The sequence below is a fragment of the Rhea pennata genome, chromosome 12 (assembly GCF_028389875.1).
Source record: "Rhea pennata isolate bPtePen1 chromosome 12, bPtePen1.pri, whole genome shotgun sequence".
Taxonomy (NCBI): Eukaryota; Metazoa; Chordata; class Aves; order Rheiformes; family Rheidae; genus Rhea; species Rhea pennata.
The window spans coordinates 10,844,469-10,863,056 of record NC_084674.1 but is presented as its reverse complement, the minus strand read 5'-3'; the positions used below and the strand labels follow the sequence as shown (position 1 = coordinate 10,863,056).

Here is an 18,588-nt window from a genome sequence, read left to right as displayed (position 1 = left end):
GGCGCGGCCAATAGAGCGCGGGGGGCGGCGCGGCCCGGCTCTGCCTCCGCCGCCGCCCGGTGCCGCGGCGCAGAGAGCCCCGGAGCGGCCGCGCGGCGCCGGCCCCGCAGCCCGGCTCTGAGCCGCCCCCCGGCCCGGCCCGGCCCGGCCCGCCGCCCTCAATGAGGTTCTTCCGACTCACCTTCAAGTGCTTCGTGGATTGCTTCTGAGCGCGGGCCCGGAGCCGCCCCCGCCCCGGCCGCCGCCGGCCCGGCCCCGGCCCGCCGCGCCATGCCCCCCGTCCCCGCCGACACGGCCGCCGAGCAGCCGCCCGCCGCCCCGCGCCGCGACGCCCCCGCCCAGGCGGGCTCCGGTAAGCGCGGCGGGGGGGGGCGCCGGGGCCGCCCCGGCCGCGGCTCCCGGGGAGGCGCGGGGTCCGCGCCGGGGGCGCCCACGGCCGCGCGCGACCGCGGCGCGCGCGCGATACCCCCCCTCCCGCCGGCGGCGGCGGCGGCGGCACGTGGGCGCCGCGCCGCGGGGTGAGTCACCGCTCTGCATTGTGACGTCACGCCCCCAAACCTACCTTCTGACGTCACGAGCCCCCCACGCGCGACAACCCACCCCCCACATCCCACGGGGCAGCGGCGCGGGGGGCGCGGCGGGCGGCCGCGGCCCCCGCGCGCGTGGGTGACGGCGGCGCGGGGCGCCTGTCTCGGCAGAGGGCCGCGGCCGCGGGGAGGCGGAGGGCGCCGAGCCCCCCGCGGCGGGCGAGGAGCGGGCCGTGACGGCGCCGCTCGTGGGGGCCCCCGGCGCCCCCAAGGCGCCCGCCCCCGAGCGGGAGACCTGGACCCGGCAGATGGACTTCATCATGTCGTGCGTGGGCTTCGCCGTGGGGCTGGGCAACGTCTGGCGCTTCCCCTACCTGTGCTACAAGAACGGCGGAGGTGAGCCCCGGGGGCCCGCGCCGCCCGCCCCACGGCGCGCCCGGGGGCGCCCACGGCACGCGGGGGCAGCCCGCAGCCGGCACGGGGCGGGCAGCCCCCGGCACGGGGGGGCAGCCCACGGTGTGCCCCACGGCATGGGGGGGGTGCCCACGGTGTGCCCCACGGCACGGGGGGGCTGCCCCCAGCACACGGGGGCGCCCCACGGTGTGCCCCACGGCACGGGGGGGCTGCCCACGGCACGCGGGGGCGCCCCATGGTGTGACCCACGGCACGAGGGGGCTGCCCACGGCACGCGGGGGCTGCCCACGGTGTGCCCCACGGCACGGGGGGCTGCCCACGGCACGCGGGGGGCTGCCAACGGTGTGCCCCACGGCACGGGGGGGCTGCCCACGGCACGCGGGGGCGCCCCATGGTGTGACCCACGGCACGAGGGGGCTGCTCACGGCACGCGGGGGGCTGCCCACGGTGTGCCCCACGGCACGGGGGGGCTGCCCACGGCACGCGGGGGCGCCCCACGGCACGGGAGGGCACCCCACAGCATGCGGGGGCGCCCCACGGCGTGCCCTGTGGCACGAGGGGCTGCCCCACGGCACACGGGGGCAGCCCACGGCGTGCCCTACGGCACGGAGGGCAGCCCCACGGCGCGCAGGGGCACCCTCCATCCTGCCCCACGGCAGCCCTCCAGGTCCGGCGCGGCGAGGGGCCCGGCGGGGTCCGGGGCCGCCGCCGCGCGCCCCCCGCCACCTGCCCGCCGTGACCTACATCGGCGGCGGCGAGGGGGAGTGCGCGGAGGCGCCTTCGCCATTCGCTGCCGCCGGCGGGGCGGCGCGGCGCGGGGGGGCCCGGCCGGAGCCGCCGCCGCCGCCGCTCAGCCCGTCCCGCTCCCCGCAGGCGTCTTCCTCATCCCCTACCTGCTCATCGTCTTCGTGGGCGGCATCCCCGTCTTCTTCCTCGAGGTGGCCCTGGGGCAGTTCATGAAGCAGGGCGGCATCGCCGCCTGGAACATCGCCCCCCTCTTCAAGGGTAACGCCGGCAGCGCCGCTCCCACGGCCCCCGCGCCGCGCCGCCGGCCCGCAGCGCCCTGCGCCCAGCCCGGGGCTCCCTGCGCCCTGCCCACGGCCACGGGCTCCCAGCCCGGGGCCGGCAGCGCCGAGCACCCTGCCCGGGGCTCCCTGCACCCAGCCCGGGGCCGGCAGCGCCGAGCACCCAGCCCGGGGCTCCCTGCACCCAGCCCGGGCTTCCCTGCACCCAGCCCGGGGCCGGCAGCGCCGAGCACCCTGCCCGGGGCTCTCTGCACCCAGCCCGGGGCCGGCAGCGCCGAGCACCCTGCCCGGGGCTCCCTGCACCCAGCCCGGGGCCGGCAGCGCCGAGCACCCTGCCCGGGGCTCCCTGCACCCAGCCCGGGGCCGGCAGCGCCGAGCACCCTGCTTGGGGCTCCCTGCCCGGGGTTGGCAGCGCCGAGCACCCTGCCTGGGGCTCCCTGCACCCTGCCCGGGGCTGGCAGCACCAAGCACCCTGCCTGGGGCTCCCTGCCTGAGTCCAGCAGCAGCATGCACCTTGTGTGGGGCTCCCTGAACCCAGCCTGGGGCTGGCAGTGCCGTGCACCCTGCCTGGGGCTGGCAGCACCTTGTGCCCTGCTCGGGGCTCCTTGTACCGTGTCCAGTGCAGGCAGCACCCTGCACCCGGTCCGGGGCTGGCAGCGCCCTGTCCACTGCTGCTGGCTCCCTGCCTGCGGCTGCCGGCACCCTGCACCCTGCCTGGGGCTCCCGGCACGATGCTGGCAGCTCCCTGCCCATGGCCGCCTGCACTCTGCCCAGGGCTGGAGCGCTCTGCCCACGCCCTCCCGGCTCCCTGCACCTTGCTCGCATCCTGCTGGCTCCCAGCACCCTGCCCACGCCCCGCCGGCTCCTGCCTCCGCCCCTGCCCGGCAGCTCCCCGCCGGCGCCTCGCCTGCGCGCCCTGCCCCGGCCGCCGGCAGCCCGCCCTGCCTGTGCCCACTCGGTGCTCTGCCGGCTCCCCGCGCCCTGCCTCATCCCCACCTGCTCCCTGCGTCCTACCGGTGCCCATCCCAGCGCCTGCGGGGACCCCCGTGTCGTCCTTTCCCACGTGCCGCCCCGGCCCCATCATGGGTCCCACCTCCTTCCCACCACTTCCCCACATCCTGCCGCAGGTTGCCGGCTCCCCGTGTCCTGCCTGTCGCCGGCGGCTCCCCGCATCCCGCTGCAGGCTGCCGGCTCGCTGTGGGCAGGCTGGGCCCCGCTGCAAGCTCTGCTCTCCCCGTGCCCCAGGTCTGGGCTTGGCCTCCATGGTGATTGTCTTCTTCTGCAACTCCTACTACGTCATGATCTTGGTGTGGGGGCTCTTCTACCTGGTGCACTCGCTGACGGACACGCTGCCCTGGGCCACGTGCGGCCACGCGTGGAACACGGAGCAGTGCGCCGAGCTCTTCCACCTGGAGCTGTGCCACAACGCCAGCGCCAACGCCAGCGCCTTCAACGTCAGCTGCGCCGACCTGGCCAGCAAGCGCTCGCCCGTCATTGAGTTCTGGGAGTGAGTGTGGGGCTGCACGGAGGCCGCGCGGGGAGCCGTGGGGCTGCCCGGCGCTAAGCACCGCCCCGCTCTGCCCACCGCCAGGAACAAAGTGCTGCGGCTCTCAGGGGACCTCAGCGAGCCGGGAGAGATGAACTGGCAGATGATCCTCTGCTTGGTCACCACCTGGGTCGTCGTCTACTTCTGCATCTGGAAGGGCGTCAAGTCCACCGGGAAGGTAACGCAGGCGAGACGCGTCTCTCCTTGCCTGCGGCGTGCCCAGCATCAGTAGTGCGTCTGGGAATGAATGGGGCACGTCGGGGCTGCCAGCGCGAGAGCACCCCACGGGGCTCCCAGCCACCGCGGCGGGTGCGGGACCTCTGGCCCCACGTCTGCCGAGGAGGCGCCACCAGCAGTCCTGGCCATCCGCGAGCTGTGGCCCCGCTGGGACGTCAGCGCCTCGGCCCCAGGGGGTCTCAGCGGCGCCCGCCCCTCCGCAGATCGTCTACTTCACGGCGCTCTTCCCTTACGTGGTCCTCATCCTGCTGCTGGTCCACGGCGTGACGCTGCCCGGGGCGCTGGGCGGCATCGTCTACTACCTGAAACCCGACTGGTCCAAGCTGGCCGAGGCGCAGGTGAGGGCAGGAGGGGACGTGGGCGCCGTGCCTCCCGCGCCGGCCCCAGCACCCTCTCCCACACCCTCCCTTGCGCCCCAGGTCTGGATCGACGCTGGCACCCAGATCTTCTTCTCCTACGCCATCGGGCTGGGCGCCCTGACCGCGCTGGGCAGCTACAACCGCTTCCACAACAACTGCTACAGGTTGGGCCCCGCTGCCCCGTGCCAGCCTCCGCCCCGGTGGTCCCGGTATTCCCGGCGCCCCGCTGACTCGCTTCTGCCCGCAGGGATGCTTACATCCTGGCCGTGATCAACAGCTCCACCAGCTTCTTTGCCGGCTTTGTCGTCTTCTCCGTGCTGGGCTTCATGGCCTCGGAGCAAGGCGTGGATATCTCCAAGGTGGCCGAGTCTGGTGAGTGCCGGCCGGTGAGGCGCCGGGCCCCACGGGTGCCCCCGCCGGCGCCGCTGAGCCCGCTCTCCCCGCAGGCCCGGGGCTGGCCTTCATTGCCTACCCCAAAGCCGTGACGCTGATGCCCTTGTCCCCGCTCTGGGCCACGCTCTTCTTCTTCATGCTCCTCGTGCTGGGACTTGACAGCCAGGTAGGGCACTGGGGAGGGGGCTGGGGCCGGGGCGGCACGGACCCCCGCCGAGCCCCGCTCTCTGTTGCAGTTTGTCGGCGTGGAGGGCTTCATCACGGGCATCCTGGACCTCTTCCCCCAGCCGGGGGCCGGCTCGCTGCGCCGGGAGCTCACCGCCGCGCTCTGCTGCCTCGTGTGCTGCCTCATCGACCTCTCCATGGTGACGCAGGTGAGGGACGCGCCGGGGACGCGGCCCGACCGGCCCCGAGCTGTCCCCTCTCGCGTCCCCCGCCAGGGGTGGCAGCTCCCCAGGGCTGCCGTGATGTGGCTGCCGTGGGGCGGCCACGGGTCGCCCGTGCCGCGCGGGTCGCCCATGTCCCATGGGTCGCCCACGCCGCGTGGGGCGCAGCAGCAGCCCCACCGACGTGTGGTGCCATCCCGCAGGGTGGCATGTACGTGTTCCAGCTCTTCGACAACTACTCGGCCAGCGGGATCACGCTGCTGTGGCAGGCCTTCTGGGAGTGCGTCGTCATCGCCTGGGTCTACGGTGAGGCCACCGCCGCCGGGGGTGGGGAGGAGACACGGGCACCCCGCAGGACCCTGCTGATGGCCCTCTGCCTGCAGGCGCTGACCGCTTCATGGACGACGTGGCCCGCATGATCGGCTACCGGCCCCTGCCCTTCATGAAGTGGTGCTGGGCCGTGGTGACGCCGCTGGTCTGCGTGGTGAGCAGGGCCCCTCCCGCGCCGACACGCGTGTGCGCGCGCGTGTGCACGCCGGCCGCCGCCGTGGCTCCGTGGGCAGCGGGCTCCCCCAGGCGGCCACTTGGGGCATGACAGGCCACGGCATGGGGCGCCACGGGGAGCCACGCGCTGTCAGGGCTGCAGGGAGCCGTGTGTCGGGACTAGGGGGGGACGTGTTGTGAGATCCTGGAGAAGCCGTGTGTGTGTCGAGGTCTGCGGGGACCCTGGAGAGCCATATGTGTATCAGGACACTAGTGAGGGCACCAGACACATGTTTCGGCACCATGAGGGTCATGTGCATGGTGGTACCCCAGGGACTAACGTGTGGGGACCCTAGGGAATCACGTGCACGTCTGGGCTGTGGAGAGCCGTGTGCATGTTGAGGCCATGGGAAGCCACATGCGTGTTGGGACTCTGAAGAGCCACACATGTTGAGGTCTAGGGGAGCCACATGTGTGTTTGGGGCCCAAGGAGCTGCCCACGTCAGAGGTCCAGGGGATCCACATGTGTGTTGGGACCCTGCAGGAGCCATGCACGTGTTGGGGCCCAGGGGAGCCGCATGTTGGACATGTGTTAGGGGCCTGGGGGGGCGACCAGGCCTGGGGGAGTCACCCTTGGGGCGTGGGGTTTTAGGGTCTGCAGGAGCCCGTGTTGGGACTCCAGAGTATCAGGACCCTGTAGGAGTCATGTGCATGTCAGGTTCACGGGGGGAGACACATGCTAGGACCACGGGTAGCCACTTGCACGTTGGGGCCCTGGGGAGCCATATGGTTTGGGTCTGGGGGAGCCACACGTGTGTTTGGGGCCCGAGGAGCCACATGTTGGGATCTAGGAGAGCCACATGCACGTTGGGAGCGTGGGGAGCTGCATGTGTCAGGGTCTAGGGGAGGCCACGTGCGTGGCGGCGCGGCGAGGCGACGGGCGCTCACCGCCGCTGCCGGCGCAGGGCATCTTCGTGTTCCACGTGGTGAACTACAAGCCGCTGACGTACAACAAGACGTACGTGTATCCGTGGTGGGGCGACGCCATCGGCTGGGTGCTGGCGCTCTCCTCCATGCTCTGCATCCCCTGCACCGTCCTCTACAAGCTCCTGCGCTGCAAAGGCTCCCTGCGCGAGGTGAGCCGGGCCGCGGCGCCCGCCCTCCCCGTCCCCGTCCCCGCGCCCGTCCCCGCGCCCGGGGGTGGCCGGCGGGCGCTGACGCCCTCTCCCCAACGCCGCAGCGCTGGCAGCTCCTGACCACGCCGATCTGGGGCCACCACCACCTGGAGTACCTGACGCCCGAGGCCGAAGCGAAGCTCCTGGCGCCGGAGCCGCCCAAGGAGAAGGCGACGCTCTTCGAGACTGTGATCTGAGCGCCGCCGGGGGGGTCGCGCCGCTCCCGCCCGCCATAGCAATAATGCCAGCGCCGCCTCCCGCTGCCCGCCGGCTCGCCGCGGGGCACGCCGGCACCCGGCGCGGGGCGCGAGGCTCCCGCTCGCCGCGGGGCAGCCGGCGGGACGGCCCTGCCCCGGCCTCCGTCCGTCCGTCCGTCCGTCCGTCCGCCCGCCCGCGCCCCGCGCCGCCCGGGCAGCGCCTCGCTCACTAACCGCTTCCCGTAGCGTTTGTCTGGTGTAACCCCGACCGCCCCGACATCTGGCAATAAATTGGGAGACCCTGGCACACCCCCGGGCGCTGTGGGGCGCGACGGGGACGGGGCGGCCGTGGGCCTGCCCCGGCCAGGTGTTTTGGGGGGGGGGGTGCACAGCTGGATGGCGGGAGCTGGAGCAGGGCGTCTCGGCTGCCTGTCCCGGCTCCGGGGCTCCCCGTCTCACCGCCGCCCCCGCGGGGATGAGGTGTCGGAGCCGGGCGAGGGCGAGGGGCCGCGTTGCGCCATCCCTCCCTGCGTGCGCGGGGGGGCCGAGCCGGCCGCTCCTGCCCCGCCAGCGGCCGTAATTAGCGCGGGCAGGGCGGAAGCGCTAATTGGCGGTGACTCGTCCGGGCTGGAGCGCCGCGTGCCCGGACTTTCCGGCGGGGCCGGTCCCCGGGGCCGCCCGCCCCGCGGCAGCTGGATAAGAGCGCGGTGCGCCGGGGAGGCGGCGCGGAGGGGGCCGTCGGCGGGCGGGCGAGCGGCGTCGGCGGGCGAGCGGCACCGCCGCCGCCATGAACCGCGTCACGGTGTACGAGCGCGCCGACTTCGAGGGGCTGAGCCGGGAGTTCAGCTGCGACGTGCCCGACCTGCACGAGCTGGACTTTGGCGACTGCATCGCCTCGCTGAAGGTGGTGGGGCAGCCCTGGATCGCCTACACGGGCCCCAAGTACGAGGGGGAGGCGCACGCCTTCGAGGAGGGCGAGTACCCGGCGGTGGGGCGGCCGCGCAGCTTCTCGTCCCTGCGCCTGGTGCACCACGACCTGGCGGAGCCCCAGATCACCCTCTACGAGCGGCCCCACTTCCAGGGCGCCCGCAAGGTGGTGACCGAGGAGACCAACCTGGCCTACGGCTACTTCAACGACCGCGTGGCCTCGCACGTGGTGCAGCGGGGGGTCTGGCTGCTCTACCAGCACCCCGGCGGCGGCGGCCGCCACTGCCTGGCCTGGCCCGGCGAGCGCCTGGCGCGCTACGAGCCCCAGCAGGGCCTGCAGGGGCGGCTGTCGCACCTGCGCCCGCTGCGGCCCGGGAAGCCGCTGGTGTCGGCGCGGCTGCTGTGGGAGCGGCGGCGGGTGGAGGCGGAGCGGGAGGTGCTGGTGGACGAGATCGTGGGGGTGAACGAGACGGCGTGGGAGCAGGCGCTGGCGGCCAGCAGCGCCCGGGAGTACAGCACGGCGCTCTGGCAGAGCTTCCGCTTCAGCAACGCCACCAGCCTCAAGGCCGGGCTCTCCTTCACGCTGGCCGTGGAGGCCGCCAACGTCTTCACGGTGCAGAAGGGGCGCAGCGAGTGCAGCACGCGCCGCGAGCGGGTGGCGGTGCAGCTGCCCGCCGCCATCCCCCCCCGCACCGCCCTCACCGTCCACGTGCTGCGCAAGGAGGTGACGCTCTCCGTCCCCGTGCTCCTCACCATCACCCAGAACGAGACCGTCCGCACCGAGCTGGGCGAGTACCGCAGCGTCTCGGGCACCAACATCTGCGCCCGCTACACCGTGAAGCCCCTGCCGGCCCCGGGGACCCAGCAGGCGCCTGCCGCGGGGGACCAGGAGGTGCCTACAGTGGGGGACCAGGAGGCCACGGGGGACAAGGAGGTCCTGCGGACCCACCAGGCACCCACCATGGGGGACCAGGAGGCACCTGCTGTGGGGCACCAGGAGGCTGCGAGGCACCAGGAGGCCCTGAGGACTCAGCAGGTGCCCACCACGGGGAACAAGGAAGCCCTGGGGACCCAGCAGGTGCCCACCGCGGGGCTCCAGGAGGCCCCAGGGACCCAGCAGGCACCCACCACAGGGAACAAGAAAGCCCTGGGGACCCAGCAGGAGCCCGCCATGGGGGACAAGGAGGCCCTGGGGACCCAGCAGGTGCCTGCCATGGGGGACCAGGATGCCGCAGGCACCCAGCAGGTGCCCACCACGGGGGACAAGGAGGCTCCCGCGCCAGAGGAGGCCACAGGGACGCCGCGGGCACCCGCTGTGGGGTAGCGCAGGTGCCTGCTGGGTGCCAAGCCCCCTGGATGCGCCAGGCCCCACGCCACCGCTGGTGCGGCCCACTGCTCGCGGTGGCTTCAATAAACGGCTTTGGCAGCCGCCCCGCCTGCTGGTGGTGCAGCGCGATGGGGCACCGGGGGCCGCCCGGGAGGGGACGACCCGGCGGGAGCGTCCCGCCAGCCCGGCCCGCGGGCCCCCCAAGCAGGGGCTGTCGCTGGGGAGGCCGCCGGGGCGGGAACGGCAGGGCTGGGGGGGGACGTGGGGCTTGGCATGGGGCCCGGCGGGGACATTGTGGGGACACGGGGCGGGGGGCACGGAGAAGGGCTGGGGGGGATATGGGGCCCGGGGAAGGACACAAGGGGGGATATGGGGCCCGGGCGGGGGACACAGGCCCCAGCGAGGACGCGGGAACGGACACGGAAGGGCGGACGCCACGGCCCGGGGGCGGGGCCAGGCAAGGGGCGGGGCGCCCGGCCCTGGCCCCGCCCCTCCACGAGGCCCCGCCCCCTTCCCCGAGGCCCCGCCCTGGTCCCACCACGTGTCCCTCGGTTCCGCCGGGCTCTTTAAATGATGCAACCGGCCGCACTCTCGGCCCCGCCCCCCGCGCGCCTATTCGCGGAGACCGTTGGGGACCTCGCCTTTCTATTGGCCGAGTTGGGAGGCGCGCGCCGCTGATTGGTGAGACTTTCTCCGGGTTCCCGCCCTTCCCGCCCCGATTGGCCAGGCGTGGTCCCGCCCCCCGGCCGGGCGGTGGCGGCGGCGGCAGCATGGCGGCGGCGGCGGCGGCGGAGGAAGCGGAGACGCTGGGGCTCTTCACCGCCATCGGCCTCAGCGAGAGCAAAGCGCGCGAGACGCTGCGCAACGGGGCGCTCAGCGCGCTGCTCCGCCAGGCCGTGTTGCAGGTGCGCCCGCGCCGCCCTCCCCCGGGCACCCCGGCGCCCCCTGCCCTCTGACCCCCCCGCCCCCTGCCCTCTGACCCTCGACCCCTGTCCTCTGACCCCCCCCCCGGTGCCGCGGGGCCCGGCCCGACGCCGCTGCCGCCCCGCGCTCCAGGCGCAGCGCTCGCTGGGCCCGGCCCTCGACAAGGCCACCGGGACCCTGCTCTACAACGCGGCCTCGCGGCTCAGGGACCAGCGGCACCTCGGCTTCCTCGTCGGCTACATCGCCCGCAAGGAGATCCTCAGCGACCTGCAGCTCGGCGGTACGGCGTCGCCCGCGCCTCGCCCCCCAGGGCCGCCCGCGGCCTCTCCTCCCCGGGAGAGGCGGCGAGGGAGCCCGCTCCTCACGCGCCCTCTGCCCCCAGCTGCGCTGGACTACCTGAAGAGCCACCCCCTGGAGCCCCTGGACGCGGCAGACTTCGAGCAGGCATGCGGAGTGGGAGTGTGCGTCACCCCTGAGCAGATCGAGGAGGCGGTGAGCGGCCAGGGCAGCGCCTGTCGCGTGGGGCTGCCAGCCATGGCCCGAGCCGGCGGGGCCAGGCAGCGCTGGGGAGGCTGGTGGGGTGGAAAGGGGCTGCTCCCAGTCTCTAGGACCTTGGGCCCTTTGCAGGCGCCCCCTTTCAGGTTGCTTTTATCCCTCGTGGGGCTCTCCTGCAAGGAGCATCCTTGCCACGATGAGCTCTGGGCATGGGGCCAGGCCACCTCACTCATCCCTGCATCTCGGTCCTGCTCCCCAGGTGGAGGCTGTGATCAGCAAGCACAGAGCAGAGCTGCTGGCGGAGCGTTACCACTTCAACATGGGGCTGCTGATGGGTGAGCGCTGCGAACCGCAACAGTCCCTGCACATTGCCAGCAGGTTCCTAGGCCTGACTCTGCAGATAGCTCATCTTCCCCTGGATCCTGCCCTGAGACCTAGCCCTGCGCCGTGTGCTGCCCTCGCTGCTGCATGGGCCATGCCTGGCACAGCACAGCCTGCTCCATGGAGACATCCCACCACAGTCCCCGTGTGAGCTGGGCTGGGAATGTCAGTGCCCTGTGCCAGGGGCCCTGGGGACATCCCTGAGACAAGGATTGCTCCCAGCCACAAGATATGGCATCTTGGGTCAGGACAGGGGCTTCTGGTCCACGAAATATTGAGGGAGGGCCTGGCTGAAGCCCTGGGGGCTGGGTCGTGCACCTTCCCCATGATGTTCCTGTGCCCATAGGAGAGGCGCGTAGCCAGCTCCGGTGGGCGGATGGCAAGACCGTCAAGAACGAGGTGGACCTGCAGGTGGGTGTGAGGGCAGCGGGTCGGGTTCTCCCTGGGGCTGCTGTTCCTGTTGGTGCTGTGGCCAGTGCAGAGCCTGTGGGACCCACAGGCTTGGCCTGCTCTGTGCTGGCATTAGGGAGGGCACTGGGGGTAACCTGCCCTGGGTGGGCATGGCCCAGGGCAGGGCTCACAGCTGGACAGGGCTGCTCCAGGTCTCGGGGGAGCCAGGAGCCTTTCCCACCCCGTGAACCTGCATCAGGCCCCTTTCTTGCTCCCCTAGGTGCTACATTTGCTGGGCCCCAAGACAGAAGCTGACCTTGAAAAGAAACCAAAGGTGACGCAAAGGGGACAGCTGGGACCAGGGACGGGATTTTCCTGCAGTATATCATGGCAGGCCCTACTGCCCCCAAAGGCCTGGTCTACATCTCCAACCACTCTTCTATGTGCCTAACCACCCTCTGGGCCATCTGTTTGGGCTCTGGGCTGGGCATGGAGCCATGAGTCTCACTGTGAGAGGAGCCTGGCAGTGCTGGGCTGGCTCCAGACCCTGCTCAGGTTATCTCCTGCTCCTCAGGTGCCTTTTCTCTCTACAGAGTCATGGGCAGCACAAGGAGGCTGCTGCAGTTGCGCAGTTCACTGCACCATCCTGGGCACAGGGGGTGTGGGGAGGCTTGGGGACAGCGTGGGCTGGAATGAGGTCAGGAACAGAGTCCACTGATCGGGATGCTCAGTCATGCTGTGCTGATCCCCACAGACTGCAAAAGCCCGGCCAGCCCAGGTGGAGAAGCAGAAGGTGGCCGTGGTGGAGAATGGTAAGGGGCTCTGTCGTCCTGCCGGCAGCTGCTGAATGCTTCCACACCATTTCAGTTCCTCCCTGCTCACCCTGGGGCAGAGACATCATCTAATATTAGCCCTGTCCTTGCTGTCACAGCTACAATTCCCTCCCTGCAGTGCTGGGAATTCCCTGTGTTCCCCAAGACAGCACCGCTCTCACACACCTTGTCCTTTTCTAGTGAAAAGTGAGGTGCACTTAATGCCTTAGTGTTGGGCGTACGCCCTAGGCTCGGGCACTTCCTGTGGCTCTGAGCTGCCCGGCCTGTATGTGGCCACTGGCATCCACCCTGTGAGGACCCTTTGGGGGGTTGCCTGCCCAGGTGTTGCTATTTTTCCTTTGCTGGTGGGCACAACTGGTATCCAGCACCTATCCTGCCCCACTTATGGGCCCCGTGAGCAGGGAAGTGGGCAGGAAGGGAGGGCAGGATGCTGGGCGGGGCTGGGCCCCTGTGAGATGTGGAGGCAGCAGTGCAAGTGGGTTTCATGACGGTCACTCTCTGGGCAGGTAGAGAGGACTGTGCTGGCACCAGCCCCTCCTCAACCCCCATCCTCTCTCTGCAGGCGAGGCAGGCACAGAGACACGATCGCTGCTGGAGCAGCTCCGAGGAGAAGCCCTCAAATTCCATAAGCCAGGTGAGCGCATGGAGGTATTGCTGCAACCTGGTAGGAGCTGCGTCTGGCACCGAGCGGCCTGGCCCCAGCTTTCTGTTCTGTGCAAGGCTGTCCCAGCCCCGTGTCTCTCCCTATGGGCTGTCCTGACCCAGAAAGGTGCAGGAGCCCTGGAGGGGATCACTGCACCCATGACCGTCCTGCATCCTTCCAGGAGAGAACTACAAGACAGAAGGCTACGTGGTGACGCCCAACACCATGGCTCTTCTGAAGCAGCACCTGGCAGTCACAGGCGGGCAGGTGAGGTCAGGCCCCCGAGCCCAGCATTTCCCTTTGAGGGTGCTGTTGATGCTGGCCAGTTGTGCCAGGTCGTGGCCCAGTGAGTGGGGTGGCTGGGGAGATGCAGCCCATGTGGGGGACAGCCAGAGGTGGTACCCGCCTGGCACAAGGGGCTTTGTCAGACCTCAGGGGGCTCATGTCGGTGCCCCCTTGCAGGGAGGGACAATCTCTGGCTGAAGGACAGATGTGCCCTCTTTTTCCCCCATGCAGGTGCGAACACGGTTCCCACCTGAGCCCAATGGGATCTTGCACATCGGCCACGCCAAGGCCATCAACTTCAACTTCGGCTATGCCAAGGTGAGAGACACTAAGCCCTGCTGACAGCTCCGCTGACCCCAGGGCCTGCGGCCCTCGCTGGGGCCAGGCACTCGGTCCCTGCTCTGCGTGCAGCCTGCCGGCCATGTTCAGTGTCCTGGGTGAACAAGGGGCTAGTGGAGCTGTGGGCAGGCCAGGCCTGATCGGCCGCAGTAGCCCTGCGGAGCAGAGCTGCTGGCCTGGCTGTGCGGCCCCGTGGGGAGCATGTGATGACTGTCCCTTTGTCCCCAGGCCAACGGTGGTGTGTGCTTCCTGCGCTATGATGACACCAACCCTGAGAAGGAAGAGGAAAAGTACTTCACAGCTATCCGGGACATGGTGGAGTGGCTCGGTATGGCTGGGGCTGGGGAGGGCCAGGCTGCTGCCTCTCTGCCTGTGGGTCCTCCTGCTGGGAGCTGGGGACGCTCTCTGTGTGCCCCAGCTGCTTCCCAGGTGGGCTGGGGTCATGGAGCAGGGGGCCTAGGACAAGGCCAGCTCTGGTTGCTCATGGTTCCCCATCCCCACAGGCTACCAGCCCTACGCAGTGACCCACGCATCAGATTACTTTGACCAGCTCTACACTTGGGCCTTGGAGCTCATCCGCAGGTGAGTGTCCTGGGGCGTGGGGGTGCCCAGAGCAGCTGTGGGGCGTGCTGCTCACATCCGATGCCCCGTCTCCACCACTGCAGGGGCCAGGCCTATGTCTGCCATCAGAAGGTGGAGGAGATCAAGGGCCACAACCCACCACCCTCGCCATGGCGTGACCGACCTGTGGAGGAGTCACTTCTGCTCTTTGAGGTACTGCCTGGCTGAGTGCAGTTACTGCATCTCTATCGGGGTCCTGGGGCTGTAGCCCAGCTGACGGCCTCTCACCCCTGCACAGGACATGCGGAAGGGGAAGTTCGGGGAGGGGGAGGCCACGCTGCGGATGAAGCTGGTGATGGAGGATGGGAAGATGGACCCTGTTGCCTACCGTGTCAAATTCACGCCGCACCACCGCACCGGGGACAAGTGGTAGGGGGGGCCTGCAGCATCCCGGCACGCGGGGCAAGGACAGACTTGTGTCTCTGCAGGCCGGGGAGGTCTCGGGGGCCAGCGGGGAGGCTGTGCCAGTGCAAGGCTCTGGGAGCAAGGCCCGTGGTGCCCTGGCGCTGACTGCGCCTGCCTTCCAGGTGCATCTACCCCACTTACGACTACACACACTGCCTGTGCGACTCCATCGAACACATCACGCACTCTCTCTGCACCAAGGAGTTCCAGGCCAGGTAAGTGCCACATGCAGCCTGGCCAGAGGCAACCCGGACCCAGTTGAGCAAGGCAGCATTGCACAAGGAACAGCTGCTGGCTGCAGCCTGGCGGATGCTGAAATGCCAAGGAGCAGTGGGGGCCCGGCCAGGCCAGGCTGATGGAGCAGGAGGACTGTGTGTCCGTGGGGCTGTGGACAGGCATGAAGCTTAGCTGGGCTGGGTCTGTGCCTGCCTTGCAGACGGTCCTCCTACTTCTGGCTTTGCAACGCGCTGGACGTCTACTGCCCTGTGCAGTGGGAGTACGGGCGCCTGAACCTCCTCTACACTGTTGTCTCTAAGAGGAAGATCATCCGGCTGGTGGAGACAGGCGCTGTCAGGTAGGACTGGGGCTGGCAGCCAGGGCAAGTCTCACTCCGTGCGTGCCCGGCTGTCACGTCGTAATTTTTTCAGGGACTGGGATGACCCACGGCTCTTCACGCTGACAGCCCTGCGCCGGCGAGGCTTCCCCCCCGAGGCCATCAACAACTTCTGTGCCCGGGTAGGCACCGTGGGGCAATGTGGGACAGGGCAGATGGCTGTCTCTCAGCTGGTGCAGTGATGCTTGTCTCTCCTGCAGGTTGGTGTGACAGTGGCACAGGCGACGATGGAGCCGCATCTGCTGGAGGCCTGTGTGCGGGAGGTGCTGAATGAGCAGGCCCCCCGTGCCATGGCTGTCCTGGAGCCCCTCAAGGTCACCATCACCAACTTCCCTGCTCCAAAGGTGAGACTGTCACAGGCTAGAATGGGGGTGGGGCTTCCCAGGGCCAACACTTACCCCTGCCTTCTCTCCCAGGCTGTTGACGTCCTTGTGCCCAATTTCCCAGCTGACGAGACCAGGGGCTTCCACAAAGTGCCCTTCCAGCCCACCATCTACATCGAGGAGACGGACTTCAGGGAGGTGAGCTAGGCACAGGCCTCTGCACACACCAGGCTGTACTGCCCTGGCTCCTGGGACACTGTTTTGGGGGTGGAGGGACACACCAGCAGAGCGGGGCCAGCACTGGGAACCCTCTTGTAGCAGTGAACTGTCTCACAGGAGATGGACAAGGGCTACAAGCGCCTGGCCCCTGGGCAGCCGGTGGGGCTGCGACATGCTGGCTACGTCATTGCCGTCCAGAACGTCATCAAGGTGAGTGGCTCTGGGCACTGGCACAATGAAGCTGGCCGCAGGGGCTGTGGGATATCAGGGCATGGCTGTGCCCCTCCAGAGAATGGCAGCGATGGTGTCTGAGGCCAGGCGGGGTACCTGTGGGCACGTTTAGAGGCTCCCTGTGGAGAGGCGGCGCAGTGGGGACATGGGCTGCATGTGTCCCTGCCAGCCCTGGCCCTGATGTGACTCGGAGCAGGAACTGTGCAGAGCAGGGTAGCCCCAAGCCTGACCTGGCCCTCGAGCTGTGGGGCTGGCAGTGCTGTCCCAGGGCTGCTTTTGCTTTGCAGCAGCGGGGCTCTTGTCTGTCAACTCATCTTGCCCTGCCCAGAACGCCAGCGGGCGCGTGATCGAGCTGGAGGTCACCTGCACCAAGTCGGAGGTGGCGGACAAGCCCAAAGCCTTCATCCACTGGGTGTCAGAGCCACTGGTGTGTGAAGTGCGGCTCTACGAGCAACTGTGAGTACCTGGGCTGCCCGCAGAGGCTCGGGCACAGCAGGGTCAGCAGTGCTGGAGCTGTTGGTTTTGCTGCAGCCTGGCCTGGCAGCGTGGCCGTGTGCCAGCAGGCTCTGCTGAGGCAATGCCTGGCTCTTGTTGGCAGCTGAAACTGGAGCTGCGTGTTCAGCAGCTTTCTGCCGCTGGCAGCTCTGCACCCCCCCCCCCCCCCCCCGCCCCTAGCCATCCTGGCACCTTGGCTCTTGCCTCACGTCATGCCAGGGCTCAACGTGCCTCCTGGGTAGTACAGCAGGTCTTTGGGTGGTGCCTGGGAAAAGCCACATCCACCTGGCAGCAGAAGTGCACCTCACTGCTTGGTGGGGGTGATGCTGTTGTGGGGCTCTGAGAGCAGCTGCCCCATGGCTGCCGAGGGGCAGCGCTGCCCCACTGTCCCTTGCTCAGAGAGTTTGACTGACAGCCCCTTTCTCATTGCAGGTTCTTGCACAAAAATCCTGAGGACTCAGCAGAGGTCCCAGGTGGATTTCTGAGTGACCTCAATCCTGTGAGTAGTGGCAGAAAGGACCAAAACACTGGGGGGAAGCTGGAAACCAACACCAGAGGCGCCTGCCGCAGGGCAAACCCTGCTGCTCCCTTTGTGTGGCCCTGGCTCATCCCCAGCAGCCCCAGGGAGAGGGGCAGGTTGGACGCAGTGCAGCGGGCTATGGGAGCAGGGCCACAGAGGGGAGAGGGGGAGCGGAGGCACCGACTGAGCTGTTGTCTGTTCCTGTCCCTCTCCCCCTCGCAGGACTCCCTGCGCGTGATTGACAATGCCCTGGTCGACAGATCCGTGTTGTCTGCCCAGCCCTTCGCCAAGTTCCAGTTCGAGCGGCTGGGCTACTTCTCCGTGGATCCCGACAGCACTGAGAAGGTGAGCCTGGAAGAGAGGGCAGCTGTGCTCCCCCCGGGCGTCATAGTGCCGCGGGGCTTAGAGCCCTCCTTCTCCCTCTCCCTAGCTGGTGTTCAACCGGACGGTGACGCTGAAGGAGGACCCCGGGAAGGCCTGAAGAACCTGCTGCCTCCACTGCCGCTTGAGGCTCTCCTGCACCCCTGGCTGTGGGGATGCACCCCAGCGCAGTGGGGATGCACCCCAGCGCAGTGCTGCCCTGCAGAGCCGGGCAGGGCCCCGTCCGCACACAGTGCAAGAGCCACAGCTGCCTTAGCGCGACCCCGCAGGGCCGCGCAGCATACAGGACAGCATCACCTCAATAAACTGGAGCATCAGAGCCCCCGTGTCTGCACTGTCGCTGAGTCCTGTCCCCACCGCAGCCTGGGGTGGCTGGGAAACGTGGGAGAGGGTCGGTCGGTCTGCTCAGCACGCAACAGTTCAGGGCCTGCCCGGAGTTTGGGGCCCTTCCTGTGCCCACGCTGTGGGGCTGGTGCACCTTGGGGAGGGCCTTACCTCTGTCTACCTGGGCTGGGGCCATCTCAGCACCCCCCTGGAGAGGAGCCCTTCTCCCAGGGGCTGCTCCTGGCGCAGCAGCTCCTGGGGCTGGGAGGGAGCAGAGCTGCTCCCCCTCCCCCCCGAGGGTGTCCGAGGGGCCGGGGCTTCCCTGGGGACAGGACAGAGCCAGGTCCTCGCTGCCTGCGGGGGCCTGGGGCGGACGTGGAGCTGGATGGGGTGGAGTGTGCGGGGCAGGAGGGCCGAGGCGGGCAGGGTGCAGGAAGCCCAGTGCCTGCGGCCGGATGGTGTGCGCATTGTGTACAAACAGCACCCGCGCTCCGGCCCCGGTTAAGGTGGACTCGAGCGGGGCGGCCCCTGCCCAGCCCCGGGCTGGGGGCTGCGGCGGGTGCATCCGGGCTCCCGGCACGGCCCCCCGGCCCTGTGGGCCAGGCGCTGGGGACTCTGGCCCTGCCGTGGGGCGGCAGGAGGCTCTGCCTTGCCCCACGGGCCACCTTAAGCGGCAGTGGGGACGGGGCGGCTGCGCCCGAGCACATGGGCGAGTTAAAGCAGCCCGGTCCCTGGCCCAGGGCGCGGGGACCCTTTGCCCCAGGCGTGGGGACGGTGCCCCCGCCGCCCGCCGAGCCCCAGCACCGGGCGCCGGGAGGGCCGGGACGCCGGCACAGCCCAGCTTGGAGGCCTGTAATGGTCCGGAGGCCCCTGCAGCCTCCGCGGCGCAGCTCGTGCTCACCCACAGCCCGCCGCCGGGGCTGCACCTTGCCTCCATCCACCTTCGGCATCGGGTCGGCGCCTCGGGGCAGGGGGGAGGAGGAGGGGGCTCCTCACGGCAAAGGCCCCGGCGCCATGAGGAGTCTCGGCTGTCCCTGCCCAGGGCTGAGCCGCCGGCTGGGGCGAGCCGTCGGCGGCGCATGGAGCAGGGGCCGCGCCGCGGCGCCTTCATTAGCGGGGCTGCTCGATGAGCGCCGGCCAGGGGCCCGGGGGGCAGAGGCACCTGCAGGC

At 70.1% G+C, this 18,588-nt stretch overlaps 4 protein-coding genes across 4 annotated transcripts; 3 read left to right on the top strand and 1 right to left on the bottom strand.

Moving 5' to 3' along the window:
- Positions 1-106: 106 nt before the first annotated feature.
- LOC134145583 (transcription initiation factor TFIID subunit 4-like) lies at positions 107-914 on the bottom strand. The gene is made up of 2 exons (XM_062585186.1): positions 699-914; positions 107-352 (listed from the first exon to the last, which is right to left on the bottom strand). Exons 1-2 carry the CDS (start codon positions 847-849, stop codon positions 159-161), a joined length of 345 nt encoding a protein of 114 aa, XP_062441170.1. The 5' UTR covers positions 850-914; the 3' UTR covers positions 107-158.
- On the top strand, positions 723-7,051 carry SLC6A8 (solute carrier family 6 member 8). Its single transcript, XM_062585183.1, has 13 exons — positions 723-923; positions 1,815-1,946; positions 3,212-3,473; positions 3,558-3,690; positions 3,953-4,087; positions 4,169-4,272; positions 4,356-4,480; positions 4,555-4,667; positions 4,738-4,875; positions 5,091-5,193; positions 5,271-5,371; positions 6,336-6,506; positions 6,611-7,051. The coding sequence occupies exons 1-13, from the start codon at positions 836-838 to the stop codon at positions 6,740-6,742; spliced, it is 1,737 nt and encodes a 578-aa protein (XP_062441167.1). The 5' UTR covers positions 723-835; the 3' UTR covers positions 6,743-7,051.
- Positions 7,052-7,144: 93 nt separating this feature from the next.
- On the top strand, positions 7,145-9,098 carry LOC134145582 (epidermal differentiation-specific protein-like). Its single transcript, XM_062585184.1, has one exon. The coding sequence runs from the start codon at positions 7,530-7,532 to the stop codon at positions 8,991-8,993; it is 1,464 nt and encodes a 487-aa protein (XP_062441168.1). The 5' UTR covers positions 7,145-7,529; the 3' UTR covers positions 8,994-9,098.
- A 653-nt stretch (positions 9,099-9,751) lies between these two features.
- On the top strand, positions 9,752-17,413 carry QARS1 (glutaminyl-tRNA synthetase 1). Its single transcript, XM_062585182.1, has 24 exons — positions 9,752-9,901; positions 10,053-10,200; positions 10,303-10,412; positions 10,675-10,750; positions 11,143-11,207; positions 11,467-11,520; positions 11,941-11,998; positions 12,582-12,653; positions 12,844-12,929; positions 13,179-13,265; positions 13,515-13,614; positions 13,790-13,868; positions 13,952-14,060; positions 14,146-14,276; positions 14,435-14,527; positions 14,749-14,886; positions 14,960-15,047; positions 15,126-15,269; positions 15,342-15,446; positions 15,585-15,677; positions 16,027-16,154; positions 16,626-16,692; positions 16,936-17,058; positions 17,144-17,413. Exons 1-24 carry the CDS (start codon positions 9,767-9,769, stop codon positions 17,192-17,194), a joined length of 2,340 nt encoding a protein of 779 aa, XP_062441166.1. The 5' UTR covers positions 9,752-9,766; the 3' UTR covers positions 17,195-17,413.
- The last annotated feature ends 1,175 nt before the right edge of the window (positions 17,414-18,588 follow it).

Coding starts and splice junctions, on each gene's coding strand:
- SLC6A8 (XM_062585183.1), top strand. CDS start 836: ATGGACTTCATCATGTCGTGCGTGGGCTTCGCCGTGGGGCTGGGCAAC. Junction 3,691..3,952: donor GCGTCAAGTCCACCGGGAAG/GTAACGCAGGCG, acceptor GCCCCTCCGCAG/ATCGTCTACTTCACGGCGCT. Junction 4,088..4,168: donor CCAAGCTGGCCGAGGCGCAG/GTGAGGGCAGGA, acceptor CTTGCGCCCCAG/GTCTGGATCGACGCTGGCAC.
- LOC134145583 (XM_062585186.1), bottom strand. CDS start 849: ATGATGAAGTCCATCTGCCGGGTCCAGGTCTCCCGCTCGGGGGCGGGC. Junction 353..698: donor CTCCCCGCGGCCGCGGCCCT/CTGCCGAGACAG, acceptor CGCCGCGCTTAC/CGGAGCCCGCCTGGGCGGGG.
- QARS1 (XM_062585182.1), top strand. CDS start 9,767: ATGGCGGCGGCGGCGGCGGCGGAGGAAGCGGAGACGCTGGGGCTCTTC. Junction 9,902..10,052: donor TCCGCCAGGCCGTGTTGCAG/GTGCGCCCGCGC, acceptor CCCGCGCTCCAG/GCGCAGCGCTCGCTGGGCCC. Junction 14,061..14,145: donor AGTCACTTCTGCTCTTTGAG/GTACTGCCTGGC, acceptor ACCCCTGCACAG/GACATGCGGAAGGGGAAGTT.
- LOC134145582 (XM_062585184.1), top strand. CDS start 7,530: ATGAACCGCGTCACGGTGTACGAGCGCGCCGACTTCGAGGGGCTGAGC.